Source organism: Chamaea fasciata, unplaced genomic scaffold (genome assembly GCF_029207755.1).
Source record: "Chamaea fasciata isolate MVZ Bird 193981 ecotype frontalis unplaced genomic scaffold, bChaFas1.0.hap1 SCAF_5, whole genome shotgun sequence".
Classification (NCBI taxonomy): domain Eukaryota; kingdom Metazoa; phylum Chordata; class Aves; order Passeriformes; family Sylviidae; genus Chamaea; species Chamaea fasciata.
In genome coordinates this window covers 7,348,417-7,365,132 of record NW_027094090.1, presented here as the reverse complement: position 1 = coordinate 7,365,132, position 16,716 = coordinate 7,348,417, and the positions used below count along the sequence as shown (strand labels likewise).

General features: G+C 48.6%; 2 protein-coding genes and 1 long non-coding RNA gene across 5 annotated transcripts in view; 2 read left to right on the top strand and 1 right to left on the bottom strand.

The window, feature by feature from the left end:
• The window catches only part of DMTF1 (cyclin D binding myb like transcription factor 1), a 29,041-nt gene extending 22,723 nt beyond the window's left edge, over nt 1-6,318 (top strand). The window contains exons 14-17 of one of the 2 annotated variants that reach the window (XM_066182754.1): nt 9-167; nt 869-1,255; nt 4,252-4,399; nt 4,944-6,318. In XM_066182754.1, coding sequence (XP_066038851.1) covers nt 9-167; nt 869-1,255; nt 4,252-4,399; nt 4,944-5,053 — 804 coding nt within the window. In that variant the 3' untranslated portion in view covers nt 5,054-6,318. The remainder of the gene's footprint in view (nt 1-8; nt 168-868; nt 1,256-4,251; nt 4,400-4,943) is intronic. The other variant, XM_066182755.1, reaches the window with a different exon arrangement.
• A 58-nt stretch (nt 6,319-6,376) lies between these two features.
• Nucleotides 6,377-14,840, bottom strand: TMEM243 (transmembrane protein 243). 2 transcript variants are annotated; one of them, XM_066182764.1, is made up of 4 exons: nt 14,747-14,840; nt 8,833-8,883; nt 7,886-7,990; nt 6,377-6,817 (listed from the first exon to the last, which is right to left on the bottom strand). In XM_066182764.1, the coding sequence occupies exons 1-4, from the start codon at nt 14,822-14,824 to the stop codon at nt 6,695-6,697; spliced, it is 357 nt and encodes a 118-aa protein (XP_066038861.1). In that variant the 5' UTR covers nt 14,825-14,840; the 3' UTR covers nt 6,377-6,694. The 2 variants fall into 2 exon arrangements, with proteins under 2 accessions (XP_066038861.1, XP_066038862.1); XM_066182765.1 differs by having other exon boundaries at nt 6,377-6,705.
• A 383-nt stretch (nt 14,841-15,223) lies between these two features.
• Nucleotides 15,224-16,398, top strand: LOC136290104 (uncharacterized). The gene is made up of 3 exons (XR_010720961.1): nt 15,224-15,305; nt 15,433-15,499; nt 16,144-16,398. It is a non-coding gene; the product is annotated as an uncharacterized lncRNA (long non-coding RNA).
• Nucleotides 16,399-16,716: the final 318 nt, after the last annotated feature.

The following is a 16,716-nucleotide window of genomic DNA, read 5'->3' as shown; positions in this document are numbered from 1 at the left end:
CTTTTTAGTCTTTCCACCTGCAGCCAACTGGGACACCAGGCACCTACTTACTGCAGACAAGCTCGAGCCAAGGCCTCCCTTTAACGCTGACAACGAGTCCCACCATGACGCTGACGGCCGCGGCTGCTCCGGCCTCCCCGGAGCAGATCATCGTTCACGCCTTATCTGTGAGAGCTCTGCTTGGGGCGCTGGGGGAAGGGGAACAGTGAAATGCAGGGCCTTGCACTTAGTGTTAAACTTGCAAAGCAGTTCTTAAGTCGTAACAATGTTACTTTGCTTAAAATCCTGAAGACTGAAAATCTAGAGGTTTTTTTTTTAAAAAGCAACCTCAGGTTGGGTCAGAACTTAGCTTAGTGAGGAAGTTCTGAACAGGATGTCTCCATTTAGTGGCTTGGTCACCAGCAAAACCAAATCTTGTTGTTTTGTGATGTTTTCAGTTACTCTCACAAATAGATACTGGTCCCCAACACTTGGATAGTAGTGACAGTTATTGCTTTTTGTTAGAGGGAAGAAAAGGGAAGCTAACTGGAGATTGAATCACAAAAGTGATGGAAAAAACACTGACCTTTTGAATCTACAGTGATCCTCACCTGAATGGTTGCCTCTTCCATATTATTATGTATTTACTTTATTTGTGACTTAAAGAACACATGACACCACATTCAGTCTACGAAGTTGTCCTTTAGGAACAGGAAAGGTCAACAGATGATCTGTGCTGACATACTGTACATATAGAACTCTAAATTACACTTAGAAATTGGAATCTTTTTTGCTTGTATTTGCTTGGAAGATTTGTAGATAGTTACAGGAAAGTTTCTGACCTTTTTTGGGGTTTTGTTTGTCTCTTTCTTGCAAATGCTGCTCACAGCCAGAGCATTTGTTAAACACAAGTGACAACGTCACAGTGCAGTGCCACACGCCGAGTGTCATAATCCGAACCGTTGCTGCCGAAGACATCTCCTCCTCTGTCACCCAGACAGAACTGGCTGTGGATTCAGACATTCAGTCAGCTGACCTGACAGATCCTCCAGACACCCTAGGAGCAAATACTTTCCCACATGATATCCATCAGTCCAAGCTGAGTGACGAAGAGCAGTCAGCCTACAACGAAGATGATGCTTCCAAATTTAGCAGCAGGAATAGCAGAGAACTGATGGATGGAGTTATGGTAAGAACAGAGGAGGAGATTGCTGATGCTAGCCTGAAACAGAATGAGGATTCTCACTCTGATTTACCCAGCACTTACGTTACTGAGGTAAGGGAGGGCATGATACTTGATGTTTTCCCCATTTCTGCACGGAGAGTTACTTCATTGAATCTGTGGCCTTTGTGTTAAGCTATTCGTCTGAAATATCTCAGTGATTTCATTTATATTGGTAGCTGAAGGGAGAAAGATGGAGAGAGACTATTCATGAGAGCATATAATGACAGAACAAGGAGGAATGGCTTCAAACTGAAAGAATGTAGGTTTAGAAGAGGTATCAGGAGAAAATTCTTTCCTGTGAGAGTGGTGAGCCACTGGAACAGGTTTCCCAGAGAAGCTGTGGGCTGCCTCATCTCTGGAAGTGTTCAAGGCCAGATTGGATGGGACTTTAAGTGATCTTCGAGGTCCCCTCCTATTCAAACAAATCTGTGATTCTGTGTCACAGTTCTACAAGTATTTGCTGAGATCCTCTACCCTTGAGCTTTGTTAGTGTGTTACGAGTATGAAAGTAACAGCATTTAATTTGGTACTGAGGCTTATATTGGACTTCAGTGGAGCACTGGACACCTCACTAGCTGTGGAGTTGCTTCACTACTCAGGATACTTCTGCATGGTGACAGTGGAAAGCTGGAACATTGGTGGCACTGAAAAGTGATTCCTGTTTGATGCTGTTGCTTTAAACTGGGCTGTTAATTGTCCAACACACCTGCATTAATAGACAGATTGAGCAAGGGAGGTGAGCTGTTTAGGTTTTGCTTTATGTGTCTAATAACATACTTAAGATGTACCTCAGTTTCCAGTTTTGAGGACTTCTGTTAAACATACTGCTCCAGTCAAGTATCTGTGAAGAGGGAATTTGAAGCATTAAGCTTCTTCTCTCTCTGGCCTCAGATTTATTACTCTCCAACACCTGAGATGCAGAAATGAGTTTATCCAAATGGATAATGGTATTTGGATTGCTTATACTAAGTTCCTCAGTCTTTCAGTTGCTGAAATTATGAAAATTACTAAGTCACAGAAAACAGAGGTGCTAAAAAGAGGACAACACTCTTTAGTGGGTAGAAAATTCCTCTTCTAGTACAAGTTTGATTAGGTTGGAATTTGGGAAAAGATGAGTTAGAGTGAAATACCTCTTCCTGTTTTTTAGAACACTGTTCTCTACAGTAGCTGCGTTTCTGCTTTGTCAGCCTTGAAAATCCATCATTAATATGCTTTGGCTTTGTCTTTGAAGAAGCTTGTGATAGACAGTGCATATTCATTATGCTCCTACAAAAGGGAGAATCTTTGTACATCTCAAGTTTGCTACTACAGAAGCATCTGAATCCTGAATACATCCAAAGCTGTGGATTATTCTTCCATTTTCCTCTTTCTGTGTCATGGTTAACATAATTGTGATAAGATTTTCAACATTTGAGGCAGACCATCAGCTTTCTATTCTTATTTTAAAACTTCAGCTTCTCGAGGTAGAATTAATAAACTTTTCATATTAACCTAGTTCCTAATTTTACTTTGTACAAACTGCTCATGGCTAGCAGAATATAAAACTAAACTTTTTTTCTATACAGAAAAACAAACTGAATTTGTAATTCTAATTTGCCTTACCCTTCAAGTCAGATCTAAGTTTGACATGTGTACTTAAATTCTAGGAAATAGTGAACTGTCTGTGAGTAATTCACAGTGAAAAGTTACTCTAGAAAAACATGCCTAAATTTTGTTTTCTTTAAGTCAGTGTTATTTTTATGAGCTTGCCAGGGTTGTATTGTCACTGTGGGTGGGTAGTGGGAGGCAGGCAGTCATGCTGCAGGGTTTTATTATTTCTGGCTGGGAAAGGTGCCCATTTGCCACAATGGCTTCTTTAGTTTTTCACGCCTCCTCTTCCCAGTTTCAAGCCTTGCAGCCCAGTGCTGCTGGTGGGCAGAGCTGTGTGCTCTGCTGAGAGCTGCTCCTGCAGGTCAGGCACACGGTGCCCTTGTGGATGGGACAGAGTGCAGCTCCCTGAGCTGCAGCACAGGTTGTCAGCTCCTCTTCAGCAGCGTCAGGGAAGGGGTTTTCAGGCAGCTGCCTTTGTAAAAACACTGTGGAGTTATGTAGGGAGACAAATTTTCCTACAAAAACAAGGTGGAGGAACATCAGGATTTTCTTAAACATGGAGAGCTGTAACCTCTCCTAAACAATTCCTGCTCCCTCTGAAAACAGTGATAAATCCAGGTACCTTCCATTGTATCAGCAGCAGTTGCTAGCATTCTACATCAGGGGGATTTGAACAAACCTTACGCATGTTACACACAAAAGATGGAATCCAAATATCTCTGCTGGTTCTGGCAGTACTATGTGGGATGACTTTACACTGCATTTGTGGAGCCAGGAGTGTGCTGTGACACTGAGTCAGCCAGATGTGTTGCTGCCATTCCAGTAGCACAGGAGCAGCAGCAATGACAGGACTGGAAGAGAACGAGGGCATTGACAACTTGTACCTGGAAGGAATCGGTGTGTTGCCAATCTTCTGGTATCATGAGGTTCAGCAAAAAAAGTCTGGAGCCAACCTCGAGCCAACAACAGACCAAGCAAGGCACGGCAAATAAAGTGGGTCTTTTGAGCTCTGTGTTTAGTGTCAGTTAAAACTTGACAACAGGAGTTGTGAAACTTAAAGTAAAGCTGTTGGGTTTGTGGAGCAGGTAAGTGCTATAAAGGTAAAGCTTCAGTCTCAGAACATCTAGAGAGCACGTAGTGGAAAAGTCTAATTATTCCTCTTCACAGACATAGTATTTGACTTGCAGGGGAATGTTTTATCACCACCTTGCAGTGTCTCCCTTCCTCTCCACCATTGCTCAACAGGGTACAATTCTCATCTTGGTTTTGGGTGCCTGCACTAAGATGAAAGGTGCCATGTAAATGTTGAAATGAACTATCTCAGGTGCTGACATTTCAATTTAATGAGATGAAATTCATCCAGAATGTATTGCTTACTGTGGAGTATGGCTGAACAATGCAGGTTTTTGTTTATGCTACCAGGAATAGACTTTCACGGCCTGTTCTGTGTTGTGCAGGACCTGGGTTCCCCAACAATAGAAGAACAAGTTGATCAGCCTACAATAGACGATGAGACTGTGCTTATTGTTCCTTCTTCCCATGGATTTATCCAGGCAACGGATGATATAGATAGTGAATCAGTCTTGCCCTTGACAACTCTCACAGGTATGACTGTCCTTTCATTAAAGCAGTGTATAGAGCTTTTTGAGTCTCTGCAGACAACTCTTCATAGATTCTTACTTTCTCTTAAATAATTTTACATATCAGTGTTATGAAACTTCAAGTAACCTAACAAATACTCCTCCCCAGAGGAAGGATCTCCCTGTAGAGCCATCAGAGGGTCAGCACTGATAGTGTAATTCCTCATGGATGCAAATGTGAGTCACACCATTGTATCCCTATCCATCCATACTGATCATCACTTACCTTCTCTAAAGATACTCAAAACCCACCTGGGTGTGGTCCTGTGCAAGGTGCTCTAGCTGAACCAGCTTTAGCAAGGGGTTGGACTAGAGGATCTCCAGAGGTCCCTTCCAACCCCAGCTATTCTGTGATTCTGTGAAATTAGAAATTGCAAACTGCCTAGTTTGAGCAACGCTGCCTGTAATTGGTTAGGATTCCAGGCTACATTTCCTGTCTCCTAAGTTTGTATTTTCTCTCTTGTTAGATTGGCACAGCAATAGTTCTAATGCTTTTTGTCCCTTGACAGATCCTATCTTACAGCATCATGGAGATGGGTCACACATTATTGGCTCATCGTTGGGCAGTCCTGACTCAGAAGATTCAAAGGATGTTGAGGATTTAGTGAACTGTCACTGAGAAGCAGCAATGGTGTCCATTTTCTATTGACCATGTTTGCATTGTGAAATTAGTTACAACCCTGTGCCACATTTCCAAAGAAAGCAATCACAGTCTGTCTCTTTGAACAGAAGCTTCCAGTGTGAAATGACTACTGTGCACTTTCTCTGCTCAGGCTGTTTCCCTCATGCAGAAGGGAGGACTGAGCTGCCAGCCAAGGCCTGAGGTGCCACGCCTCACTGGGGTGTTCCAGTGTCCTGAGGAGCCTCTGTTGCAGTGCTCACAGTGCTCAGATCCATCCAGTCAGTTCTGATCTGACTTGTTACTGATGTGCTGAACTGCACACATGGAAAACTGGACAGAAGTCAAGGATTGTGGACTGTAGCCTCTTAGTGCCACAGCAAGTATTAGTTTGCACAGGTTTCATGAAGAATGGGTGAGGATTTTTGCACTTACTGACTCTTGTAATACATGGAGTAAGAGACTGTTACATTTCAGGAAGAAGTGAGTTCCATCAAAGACTTCAAGGGAGCATGGGCAGCATCATGAAGCAGTGGTGTGTATTCCCATCTCACCTGGCTCGTTAGTATGTCTGTGGCATAGGAAGAAGGCAGAAGTTTATGGGACTTGCCTGGTCTGCTTGTTCCTGAGGAATCCATTGCTGGCAATGGACAGAGCTCAGAAAGATCACTTGTGGAAAATCTTTTCTCGTTTTTTGTTTTTTTTTCTTTTCTCTCATCACTACAGCAAGCTGAATAAAAAGGGAAGGGCTATGAGAAAGGGAAGCTCCTGGGACCCACTGGCCTCCCCCCACAAGCTTGGAATTTCTTTGAGATTGTTGTGAGTAGGTTGGAACGTTTGTCTCTCTCGCTGTTTACCTGACACTACCAGCCACCTCTCCTAACGTGATTTCTGCAGCAAGTTAGTAAATGGGGAGTGGTGTGAAGGTGGCAAAGTCTTGGAGGAATAGCTGTGTGAGAGTTTGGACATAGGGCCCCAAGGCAAAGAAGGCCAATTAATTCCTGCATTGTTTGAAACAGACACTAGGCTGAACAGCAGCCTGTTAGCTAGGAATCAAGAGAAAAGCTATAGAAACTAAAGACTTGTATAAATTATTTTATTTATTTCTGTAATTAGCTCTTCATAATCAAGAGTTGGTCTTTTTCAGTCTGTGGTTTTGTTAATGTGAAAAACAAGTTGTAGTTTTAAATGGTTGCCTAGGGAACAGAAATAATTGTATATTCAGTTTCAACAAATTAAAGAGTATTTGTCTTACTTGACTGTAAGATGCCATTTATTTATACTGCCACAGATCCTTTCAGTGCTGCAGTTTATTTGTACAGTAATAAAAAAGTGCAGTTTTTTCCAAAATGAAAAAGCTTGTGCCATTCTGAAACGTCAGTACAACTGGAATGTTCATTAAGCGCAACAGTAGCTCTTCAAAAAAAAGCACAATGTCACGTCTTATGGCAATAATTCTCCCCAACAAGAGGGACATTACATATACATTTACATGAAAATCATGTACTGATTTATCCTTGCACAACCCACTTCTTTCCTCTCAGGCTGATGGTTCTCACTTAAATGTCTCAAGTAGAGCTGAGAGCTGAGCTGGAAGCAGTCTGACACAGTAGCATCATTGCTGGGTATTCCCAATGTCCTTCATTTACCCACTTCATGGAAGTACAGGTTGGCACATATACATAACATGACAATAGAAAACAATATGTAGTAAATTAGATTTCTGAATTTGGGTTCCAGGTCTCCTTGTCGATACCAGTAGATCTAGAAGAGAAAAAGAGTTTGTGTTATTTCAAAAAGCCAGGTATTCTGAGGAAACTTTCTTTGGTAACTGAATTGGCAACTTGCAAGTTTAGTTTTGGGGCTTTTTTTCTTCCTGTAAAACAATCCAGTTTCCTCTGGCCAGAGAGACTGAGTGTGTGTGTGTGTGTATGTGAAACTGGCCCTGAGGACATGCGCTGTCTGGTCAGCTTTGCTGAGAGGGAGGGAGAGTGGGAGGCTTAGCTGGGGCTCTTTTAACACTCAAAGCTGGCTACACCCTGGGGGATGAGGACAAACATCAGCTTTGCACTAACACAGTCTATTCTGGGCAGACTCATGGCCACCAGCTGTAGGATCAAAAACTGGGACTGACCAGGCAATGCAGAGCAACTTCCCAGTGTACCCAGCAGTGAGGGGTTCAGGGCTGTTCCAGGTCACAGCTGGAGGAAGGAAAATGCTCCAGGTACGAAAAGCTACAGCAGCACAAGGAGCCACCAACGTGCCTGCCCATGGAAGGGGAGTTGGACAAGATGGTCTTTGACAGCCTCTTCCAACCCAAACCATTCCGTGATTCTGTGAGCTCAGAGCTGCCAGTTCCCTTTGCCAGTGCTTGGGACCAACTCCCTTGGAATTCTACAGTTGTTGAGTAGAGGAACGTCTTCCACTTGCTGTAGCTTCCTACCCCTGTTACTCATCCCCTGTGTTTGAAGGGTCACTGACTAATGCAAGTGCATGGCTGATCCCACTTCAAGTGTCTTCTGCAGCACAATCCATCTCTGGATTTCCATTTCAGTGCTCTGCTCCCTGGTTTCCTACTCTGTGTCTCCACTGGCAGCTATGGGTGGCAGTGCCACAGAGGTGACAAGTCTTGCACCACAGCTGGGCTGCTGGAGCTGGCTCAGCTCACACTGCAGTAAATACAAAACTCATTACCACTCCCTCATCGTCAGCTTGTGTTACGGAGGCAGGAAAGCTTTTCTGGAAGAGTGTAAAAAAGAAGGCAGCACCACATAAAGCAGATTTTATTCAGAGCCATTGACTCAAAAGCACGGCAAATGTGGCGGTACTTACAAGAATGCCAGCAGAAATGCAACACAAGGAGATGCAGAAAGCAAAAAATACATTCACAGGTTTTGGAGGTAGTTGCGGGAAGACAAAAGCACTGATTAGAGTGACCTGTATGGAGGAAAACAAAGATGAGGATTTCACTCTGGCCACAGCTGCAGTGAGAAGAGGCTCAGCCCAAGGGCTGGAGGAGCACAACGCTCACATCCCAATCTGCACACCCCTCCCTGGTCTCTGACTCCCACCCCTGAGCAGCTGAAGGAAAATGTGCAAGTCTGGAGGAAAACTGCTTTGATACAGCTGCACACTGAGAGGCGTGGAAAAAAAAACTACAAAGCTTTGCCACGCTGGCTTATTCCCAGAAACCACGCCCCAAGGAGCAGTGAAGCCATCAGGCCCAGGGGTGCACACTGCCCATATAGGAGCATCCCTTCAGCCAAGTGTTCCACCAGCTGGCACCTCTGGCTGTCCCCTCAGCCTCCCTGCACCTCAGCTCCAACAATCCCCATGGACCACACCACCGATGGTCTCCAGTTGTGACGGCATTGGGTTTGTCTTTAAAGCTTGGCGAAAGCACAGCTCAACACAAGGGACAAACTTTGGAAAGACTTAAATAAGGATAAATAGAGGACAATAAGTCATAAATAGAAGGAAATAGAAGCAAACATGCTCTCCTGGCACATAAATGCTTTGTTGTCTCACACAGCCTCACATTCAGCCAGGATGGACAATCTACCAGAGAACTTCAAGGATTTCATTACAGCTCTTAAAGAAAAGTATTCCCCTTCTGTTGTCAGGAGTTTCAAAAGACAGATATGTCCCAAAATGACTGTCTGCCCTAAATCAGAGCCTCTTTGCTCATTGGAAGTTTCACCACCCATTTTTGGGGAGGAATTCTGGTTTTCTCCCTGTCACCCAAAGATGCAACATGGGGTGGGATGGGAGATACTTACTACAAGCAGCAAGGTTGTTAAGCCACCAACAACTAGATTGATGATTCTGTCCTGGAGAAAAGAGAAGAGTGTTATGTGTACCTGAAAAAAAACAACAATAAAAAAGAACCCAAACCATATAAAACACAGCATTAACCAACAACACTGAGAGCATCAGCCAGGATCCACATTATCCCCGGCACATGATCAAGGCTCTCTGGTCAGCTCTGCCACGCAGGAAGGTTTCCCCTCTCTCCACAGACCCCAGGGAGTTTGTACTGGTTGAGGCCTCGTGCAGCAGGTTGGCTCATTTGCAAATGGCTTCTCCACTACATCCAAATCGATTGCAGTTGTGCAAATTATATTTAAATCTTTTTTTTCTAAAGTGGGAGTGCACAGATGGAGGTTATCAGAAAAACCTTTTTTTAGCCTCACTGCGTGAGAATTAATAGATTGATAGAGTCTTGGGTGGGAATTTGTGGGCTGCTGGCAAGGAGGTGAAGCGTTGCCCACACCCCAAATGCTCCACCCTAACACCAGATCTGAAGATGCCACACAGTGGCTCTGCTTGGACAGACAGATATCCCTCCACACTTCTTTCTGCTACTTCTGATCAGCAGAAAACAACTGGGAGGACACAACCTTTCTGCACCTGGGAAGAAAGATCCCTCAGCGACAGCATTGCAGTCCCATCCCAGTGGCATCAGGGCAGGGACTGGCTGTGACACTGGGCTGTGTGACTACGGGCTCAGAGGAGCACCCACAGCAACACCCTGTACTGATGAACCTTCTGGAGTAAATAACAAAGGAAAAGGAGAATATTCCAATCCCTGCCAGCACACTGCCTCCTCCCTGGTGCTGCTCTGAGTATAAATATGTATCGCCACAGTCAGACTGGGCTGCACACAGTCAAGTGTGACACCCCACATGGCTGACAACTCAAAGGCTAAAACAACAGCTACAGCAGAAAAAATGTGCAGAGAGAAAACACCCCAGACTTCGATTAAGTATACTGAGAGTCATTAAGTAGGTATGGTGAAAGGAAAGTGAGAAAAGAGTTTGAGCAGTGAAAGCATTTTGCCCAAGATAAGCCAGCAGGCAGAGCAACGCGGGCTTCCCTCCACCTGCTCTTGCACCCCCCTTCCCTCCTAGAATTTGGATTTGTAGAGGGAGAAGTCCCAGGTCATGAAGAAGTAACACATGACAGCAGCAGGGCACTAGAAAGCAAAGAGAGAGCAGCAAATCATGCTTTTGTGGGACATCACCAGCCCTGACCTAAGGCTTTGTGGAGCTCACGTGAAGGTGGTTCAGGTACAGGTGGATGCTGTGCCCTGGTTGTGTTCATCCCCAAGGGATAGGGCCACAGGTAGCAGACTCTCAAACCTCTTTTATTAGTCCCCAGCTCCTCTGTGTAAAACAAAACCACTGATGCTCCTGTGACTCAGAGGCCCCAGGCTGTGGGGGAACAGCAGTGGCTGCAGCAGTGGGAAGTGACCTCCCCTCCATAGGAAATTGTCACCAACATCCCCTGTGCAAGGTCGTCACCAGCCGGGCACAACCCCCTTCTCCTCACCAGCATTTCTGCACACGGAGTGGGTGATATGACAGCAGAGGTAGCAGGGAATGCCAGGGAGCCAGCTGCAGAACAGCAGCGGGCCACCAACCTGCAGAGCTCACCTGGTGAGCACAGGGTCACAGCCAGCTCTGCAGGGAGCTCACAGGGATGGACACACAGTCACCATCCAGAAAGTCAGCCATGACTGTGCTCCTAATTAACTAGAGACCCATTGTACCAGGACAGATTGGACTGGCAGGGGAAAACAAGGGGGTCAGACTTGACAGCAATGGTGGAGCATTTCTCTCTTGGCTGTTCCAGTGTGGGAGAGAGCATCCCCCGGCACAGGCACCTCTCATCTCACCCTGCTGACTGATGGACTTCCCACTGACAGCCAGATCAGCTATGGATGCCAGCAGTGGAGCTCGTGGCATCCAGTCCCTGTGGCCAAGGCTTCCCCGTGCTTAAACCTGCAGTCACTCAAATTTCCCAAATGTGCTGCTGGCAGAAGAAGGTATTTCAGGATCCGAGGATTACAGACACTGATCCTGAAATCCTGGGCTTGGCAGAGCAGTGAGAGGCTGTATTCCCCAGTGCCCGCTGACACTTCAGCCCCAGGCAGCTTAGCACAGCAAAAAGGTTAAAAATACTCAAGCAGAGGCCAAGACGGCTAAAGGGATTGGGGATGACGGAGCCTTTCACCTCCACACTGTGTCCGAGTGCAGAGCCCAGGCCAGACAGACACTCCTCACAGAAATTGGCTGTGATGAGCCTTGTGTCCCACATGTCACCCAGCTGGCACAGCCAGCTCTTACAACCAGCACAGCTGATTCAGGAAGGATTTTTTTCCAGCATCACTATGTACTGTAATAGCTGCTAGAGTAAAAGGACAAAAAACCTCAGCAGGCACACAAAAACCAGAGAGCCTGCAGCTGCTTGAGGTCACCTGGACCAGGACAGGGTACTGGCACACACACACCAACTTCTGATAAAGCCCAGCAGTGCCTCCATGGGGGTCCCCATTCAGCCAGCCAGCTGCCAAGATGTAGTGAGCTGTTGGCCAGACAGCAGATGGATTCCATATTTCACTGTTGCACAAGATGCATTTTGAAACAGGAGGGTTTCTGCCCTCTCCTACTCTGAGGAGGCTGTTGAAGGGGCTGGAGGCGTCCGACTTCTTCCAGGGAGCTTCTGCAGTGCAGAGGTCTCCCTCCATCTGCCTCTGGGAAAGGGACATAAGGTCAGGAAGCGTCAAATCCTTGCAAAGCAGGAGGGCACAGTCCAGGATTCTTTAGGATCTGGGTCAAGGTTACAAGGAGCAGCAGGGAAACTGAGGCCAGACTGAGATTATATCTGCACTGCCTTCACAGGATTTCACAGAGTGGCAGCTTTGCTCTTTGCCCCACTCCAGCTCAGCACCTTCCATCCTTGAATCCTCCAAGTTAGCAGCATGTGGGCTGACCCCACAGGGATCCTGGCAGAGGCTTGGCCAGAAGGGAACGGGCAGGTCCCCTGGAGTGTGGGTACCTGGTGCCATCTCTGCAGGAGTGACGGAAAGGCCATTTTTATGCCTTACATCAGTAAGTCCAGATGGTCAGCAGCCATTGCAGCCTGCTGCAGCCGTAGGGGATACCTGAATGCAGTGCCAGACCCAACCTGGTGCAATTGCAGGCAATGCAGGCTCTGCTCAGGGCCATGCTGGCCACCCACCCACTGCAAGACATGGGGACTTCCTTGTGTGCCCTCAAAAGCACATCATTCCCATCCTGAGCTCCTCAGTCTCCTATTGCTTTCAGCTTCCAACCCATAGCAATTAATTCCCACCCACTCAAATGCTCCCACCGTGGAGGAACCCAAGTTTTCAACTTCTTTCCTGAGAAGTGCAGCACCTGTGGCACTGTCCCCTTTCTGCCACAGTACAGCTGTGTCTCTGCGTTGTCTCATACCCATTCACTGCCAGTGCTGCATCCCTGGAAACCACAGCTGAACCCACAGCGCCTGGCATTCATCAGTGCCCTGTTGCTGCACTCCCTCTTCCCACCAGCCACTCCTTTGGTACCATCTTGCCCCATTCTCTGCTCAGCAGCCACAGGGGAGAGCGAGCCTGGCAGGAGCAGCTGCAGGGCAAGGAGGCAGATGCTGCTGCCCAGCTCTGCCATCCCCACAGAGTGGCTTTACCCTAAAATCAGCAGCTTGGAGACCAGGAGAGTGCAAGAAGGCAGGAAGAGGGAATCCCCATCTCTACATCCACTTCCAATTGCTGGCAAGGGTGGGAGACCCCTAATTTTGGGTGCAGGGCTTCCTGGGGCACAAGCACTGCCCCTGTCCCTCCCTGTGGCCCCAGCCCGAGCAGAGGATCCCAGTTTGCAGGATCAGCCATCCCTTGCAGAGACCCAAAAGCAGAGCTGGGGCAGACGCGCTTCTCCCGGCAGACCTGCTCCCATTTAAAGGCAAAGTTTAGCTTTTCCATTTCTGACATAGAACATTCCAGCTCGGGACCTCACCAGCGTCCGTCTCTAGGCAACCCCAGTGAATCAGGGAGGAAACGACCCCTGGCCAGCACAGCGATCCCTTGTCTGTCGGACACGGGTACAGTAGCGAGAGACCATTGGCCGCTGCTCGGCCCATATGACAGGTTCCAAAAAAGCCACAGGATACAGGCAGGGGTGAAGTGCAGGACGCTGGATCCCCGTTAGAGCCCAGGAACTGAAATTAGCATCCCACGTTTTTTATTTACTGCTCTCCTTTGCGAGCAGAGGTGTAGATGGAAAAAGGGATAAGGGATCGAAGGCTTAAGCCGGGCTGAAAAGTTTGGGGGTTACCTGCCAGGACTGCCTCCCTGCTCCGATTGCACATCCCAGACCCCAGAAGTGCCCATCGCTGGGAGCTTCCCAAAATCCCTGACCAAGGACCGTCCAACAGGACCCAAGTGCAGGGTACTGCTCCAACAAAGGCACTGCTCCTTGCCTCCAGTGCTCCCCACCAGGGCCAGCAACTGCTAGTGGGGGATACCTGTCCCCCGCAGTTCATCTTCTTGGGGTCCTGCCTGTCCTATGCCACATTACTCTCTTTTTTCCCCGAAAATCCGGTTGGTATCACTTCGTTTTCATTAAACGTTATAATTGTAGCAGCAGTTCCAAGTTCTTGCAGGGAGGGCGGTGATGGATTTGATACACTTGTGAATAATCTCAGACAGTTTCAGCCTGCACCCCCCAAACACAGACGAGCGTGGGTAACCCCTCCTAACAGGGGACAACCCCAAGTCACGGACCGATGATGTGACACCTCCAGGTGTGGTGGTTCCCGAGGGATCCCGATGCCCGGCAGCCCTAGGAGCCCCCTCCCCAGCACAGACCCCGCAGCAGCGCCGAGAGCCGAGCGGCTTACGGGGATTGACACCTGAGGAGCCGCTGCTGCCACACGGCAGCCAAGGAGCCACCGCCAGCTCCTCCATCCCGGGAGAAAAATTAGCTCCCGGCAAGGCACCAAACGCAGCCCCCCATCCCCATCCGCAGAAAAAGATTCCCCCAAACTGGGTGAGGGGCAGCCTGGGGTGCTGCCGACCCAGAGCCCCGACTTGGGGGGCTGCAGGGCACACCCGATGGGACACAGCGGCTGTGTGACCCCTGCCCGTGCCCAAACCCCTTCCCAGCCCCACTCCGAGGGGCCCCCGACCCCCAAGTTCCCGATAGAGTTTTGGGGGAATGTTTGTTTGGGGGGGATTCTTTGAAAGTTGGTTTACTTGGGACAAGGGAGGGGAATGTTTTGTGAGTTTATTTGGGGAGGGGTCTTGCTAAGGGGGGTTTAGTTCTGGGGATAAGGTTTAGGTTTGTTAAAATTCGAGGCGGTGTTTGTTTGGGGTGGGTTTGGATTATTTTGGTTTGGGGCACTAATCGGGAGATGGTTGTTCTTGTTTTATTTCTGGGTTGTTTGGGGTTTTTTTAAATATGCCAATTTGAAGCTTTTCCTTCTTTTGGAATTTAGGGGGCTCCTTTTATATTTTTCCATTGGGGTACAGCCTTTCTGATTTTTCCTGCTGTTTTGGAGTGTGACTGAGGGTTCTTTCTTATTTCATAGGGATTTTTAAATTTGTTTGCAGGATTCGGGCAGGTTCCTCGCTCGGGCCGGCCGCTCGGCTGCCTGCGGCGCTCCATGCCGAGCCCGGGGACAGAGGGTGGGGAGCTGCCGCTCTCCGGGGTGGCCGCGGAGGAGGCTCCCCATTACCGGGGGGCATTTACTCCGGCAGGGCGGGGAGGGGGGGAGGCACTACGGGACTTTCTGCTGCATTTTCTCCGCCGCGGTTTGCTTTGGCGGGGATTTGTTTCGGGGGGAGGGGGGTGCCGGGGGTGGCCGGTGGCGCGGCGGAGCGCCGTCCCTTACCCTGGCCGAGGTCTCCCCGAAGAGCGGCCGGTTGTCCGCGCCGCCGGTGCCGTACCCGCGGGCGGGGAATCCCTCCATGGCGCGGGGGCGCTGCGCCGGCGGCCGCGGGGGGGCGCCCGCTCATGCCGCGCCGCCCCTGCGCGGCCGCTCCGCGCCCCGGTGCGGCTCCGGGAGGGCGGGACCGGCCCCGCGGCGGCTCCGGGAGGGCGGAGCGGCGGGAGCGGCCCCGCGGCGGCTCCGGGAGGGCGGAGCGGCGGGAGCGGCCCCGCGGCGGCTCCGGGAGGGCGGGAGCGGCGGGAGCGGCCCCGCGGCGGCTCCGGGAGGGCGGAGCGGCGGGAGCGGCCCCGCGGCGGCTCCGGGAGGGCGGAGCGGCGGGAGCGGCCCCGCGGCGGCTCCGGGAGGGCGGAGCGGCGGGAGCGGCCCCGCGGGACCGGCGCGGGTGCGGAGCCGCCAGCCCGGCCTGCGCGGGGACGGGAGGGGCCGGCGCGCCGCCGCTGACTGTGCGGATTTGTTGCTCAACAAAGTTGCGGTATTTGAGGAAATCTCATTAGGGATGATGGTATGGCAGCTTGGAGAAAGGAGCTTGATTTGATTTGGTTTTGATTCGATCTGATTTTTTCTTACTATGTTGGGTTTTTTTTTTCCTTTGTTTTCCTTTATTGTGTTTTACTCTCATAAAATCATAGAAGCAGAATATCCTGAGTTGGAAGGGACCCACAAGTAACATCAGTCCCACTCCTGGCCCTGCACAAGGTACCTCACAAACCTCCCCCTGTGCCTGAAGGTATTGTCCAAACCCTTCCTGAAACCTGTCAGGCTCAGTGCTGCGAACCCTGCCCTGTGGAGCCTGTAACGGTGCGCAGCCACTCTCTGGGTGTAAAACATCTTCCTGATATCCAACCTAACCTTTATTTTATAGCTGTTGTATTTTTATTATTTTTGTATTTTATTTTTACTTTATTCTATTTTAAGGTTTTTTTTTTTGAGGGTCTTATTTATTTATTTTAGTTTATTATGTTTAAACATCTGATCCTGCTAGAGCTGAAAACAAACTTACATGTGCTCTTTCCAGTTCCTCCTAAACTAAATAAAAGAGAGTGATTATGCCTGGGGCTGGGATTGGAGTGAATGAAACACTTTTGCTGTATATATTCCTTAGTCATACTTATGCCTTGTACTGTCTTTGTTGCTGCTGCTTTGAAGCTGATGATGGGTTGGCATGTGAGAAAGCCTAGGGCTATTATTTTGTTGGGTTTTTTAATTTATTTTAATTTTCTAATTATAGTTTTATTTACATTTTGATTGCATTTTTAAATTATTTTTTATTGGTCTGAGGGAGTTTTTTACTTTTAATTAATTTCATTTTTTCTCTTTACATCACTTGGTCTCAAAAACAGCTTTCCTCTTGGATGTCCCCCAGACCATCACGGATACAACCTTTCTCTAAGTACGTGTTAGGATGAAAATAAACCAGTTAAGATGCATTAAATGTTGTGGCTTCCAGGAGAGATTTTAAGTTTTTTGTTCAAATGAGCTCTGTGGTTTCCCCTGACCCTGCTCTTCCTGCCATGCACCTCTGCAGGAATTCCAGGGGACTTTTTACCCTAAGAGACAAACTCCCCTGAATACCACCGCAATTTAGCAGATATAGCACGGCCATTTCCTTCTTGCTGGATAGAAAAGATTTATAGGCCAGGTCTGTAGGTGAAAAGATCGGAAAGAAGAACACCAGCCTGCAGATATGAACTGTCATAGCAGTTGTTCTGTTGGTGGCTTCAATTCCTGCCACCCCCCCGTAGGGACTGGGGTCACGACCCGTGGGAGCTCCCCAGCTCTTGAGCAAGAGCCCAGTGAAATCAGCCGCTTCTCTTGCGAAACATTTCTGTCATTTAGGTCACAAGTGCTGCGGGGCCGCCTGGCCCGAGGCCGTGCTGTGCACACAGGGCTCGGCAGCTCTCGGTCCGCCCTGG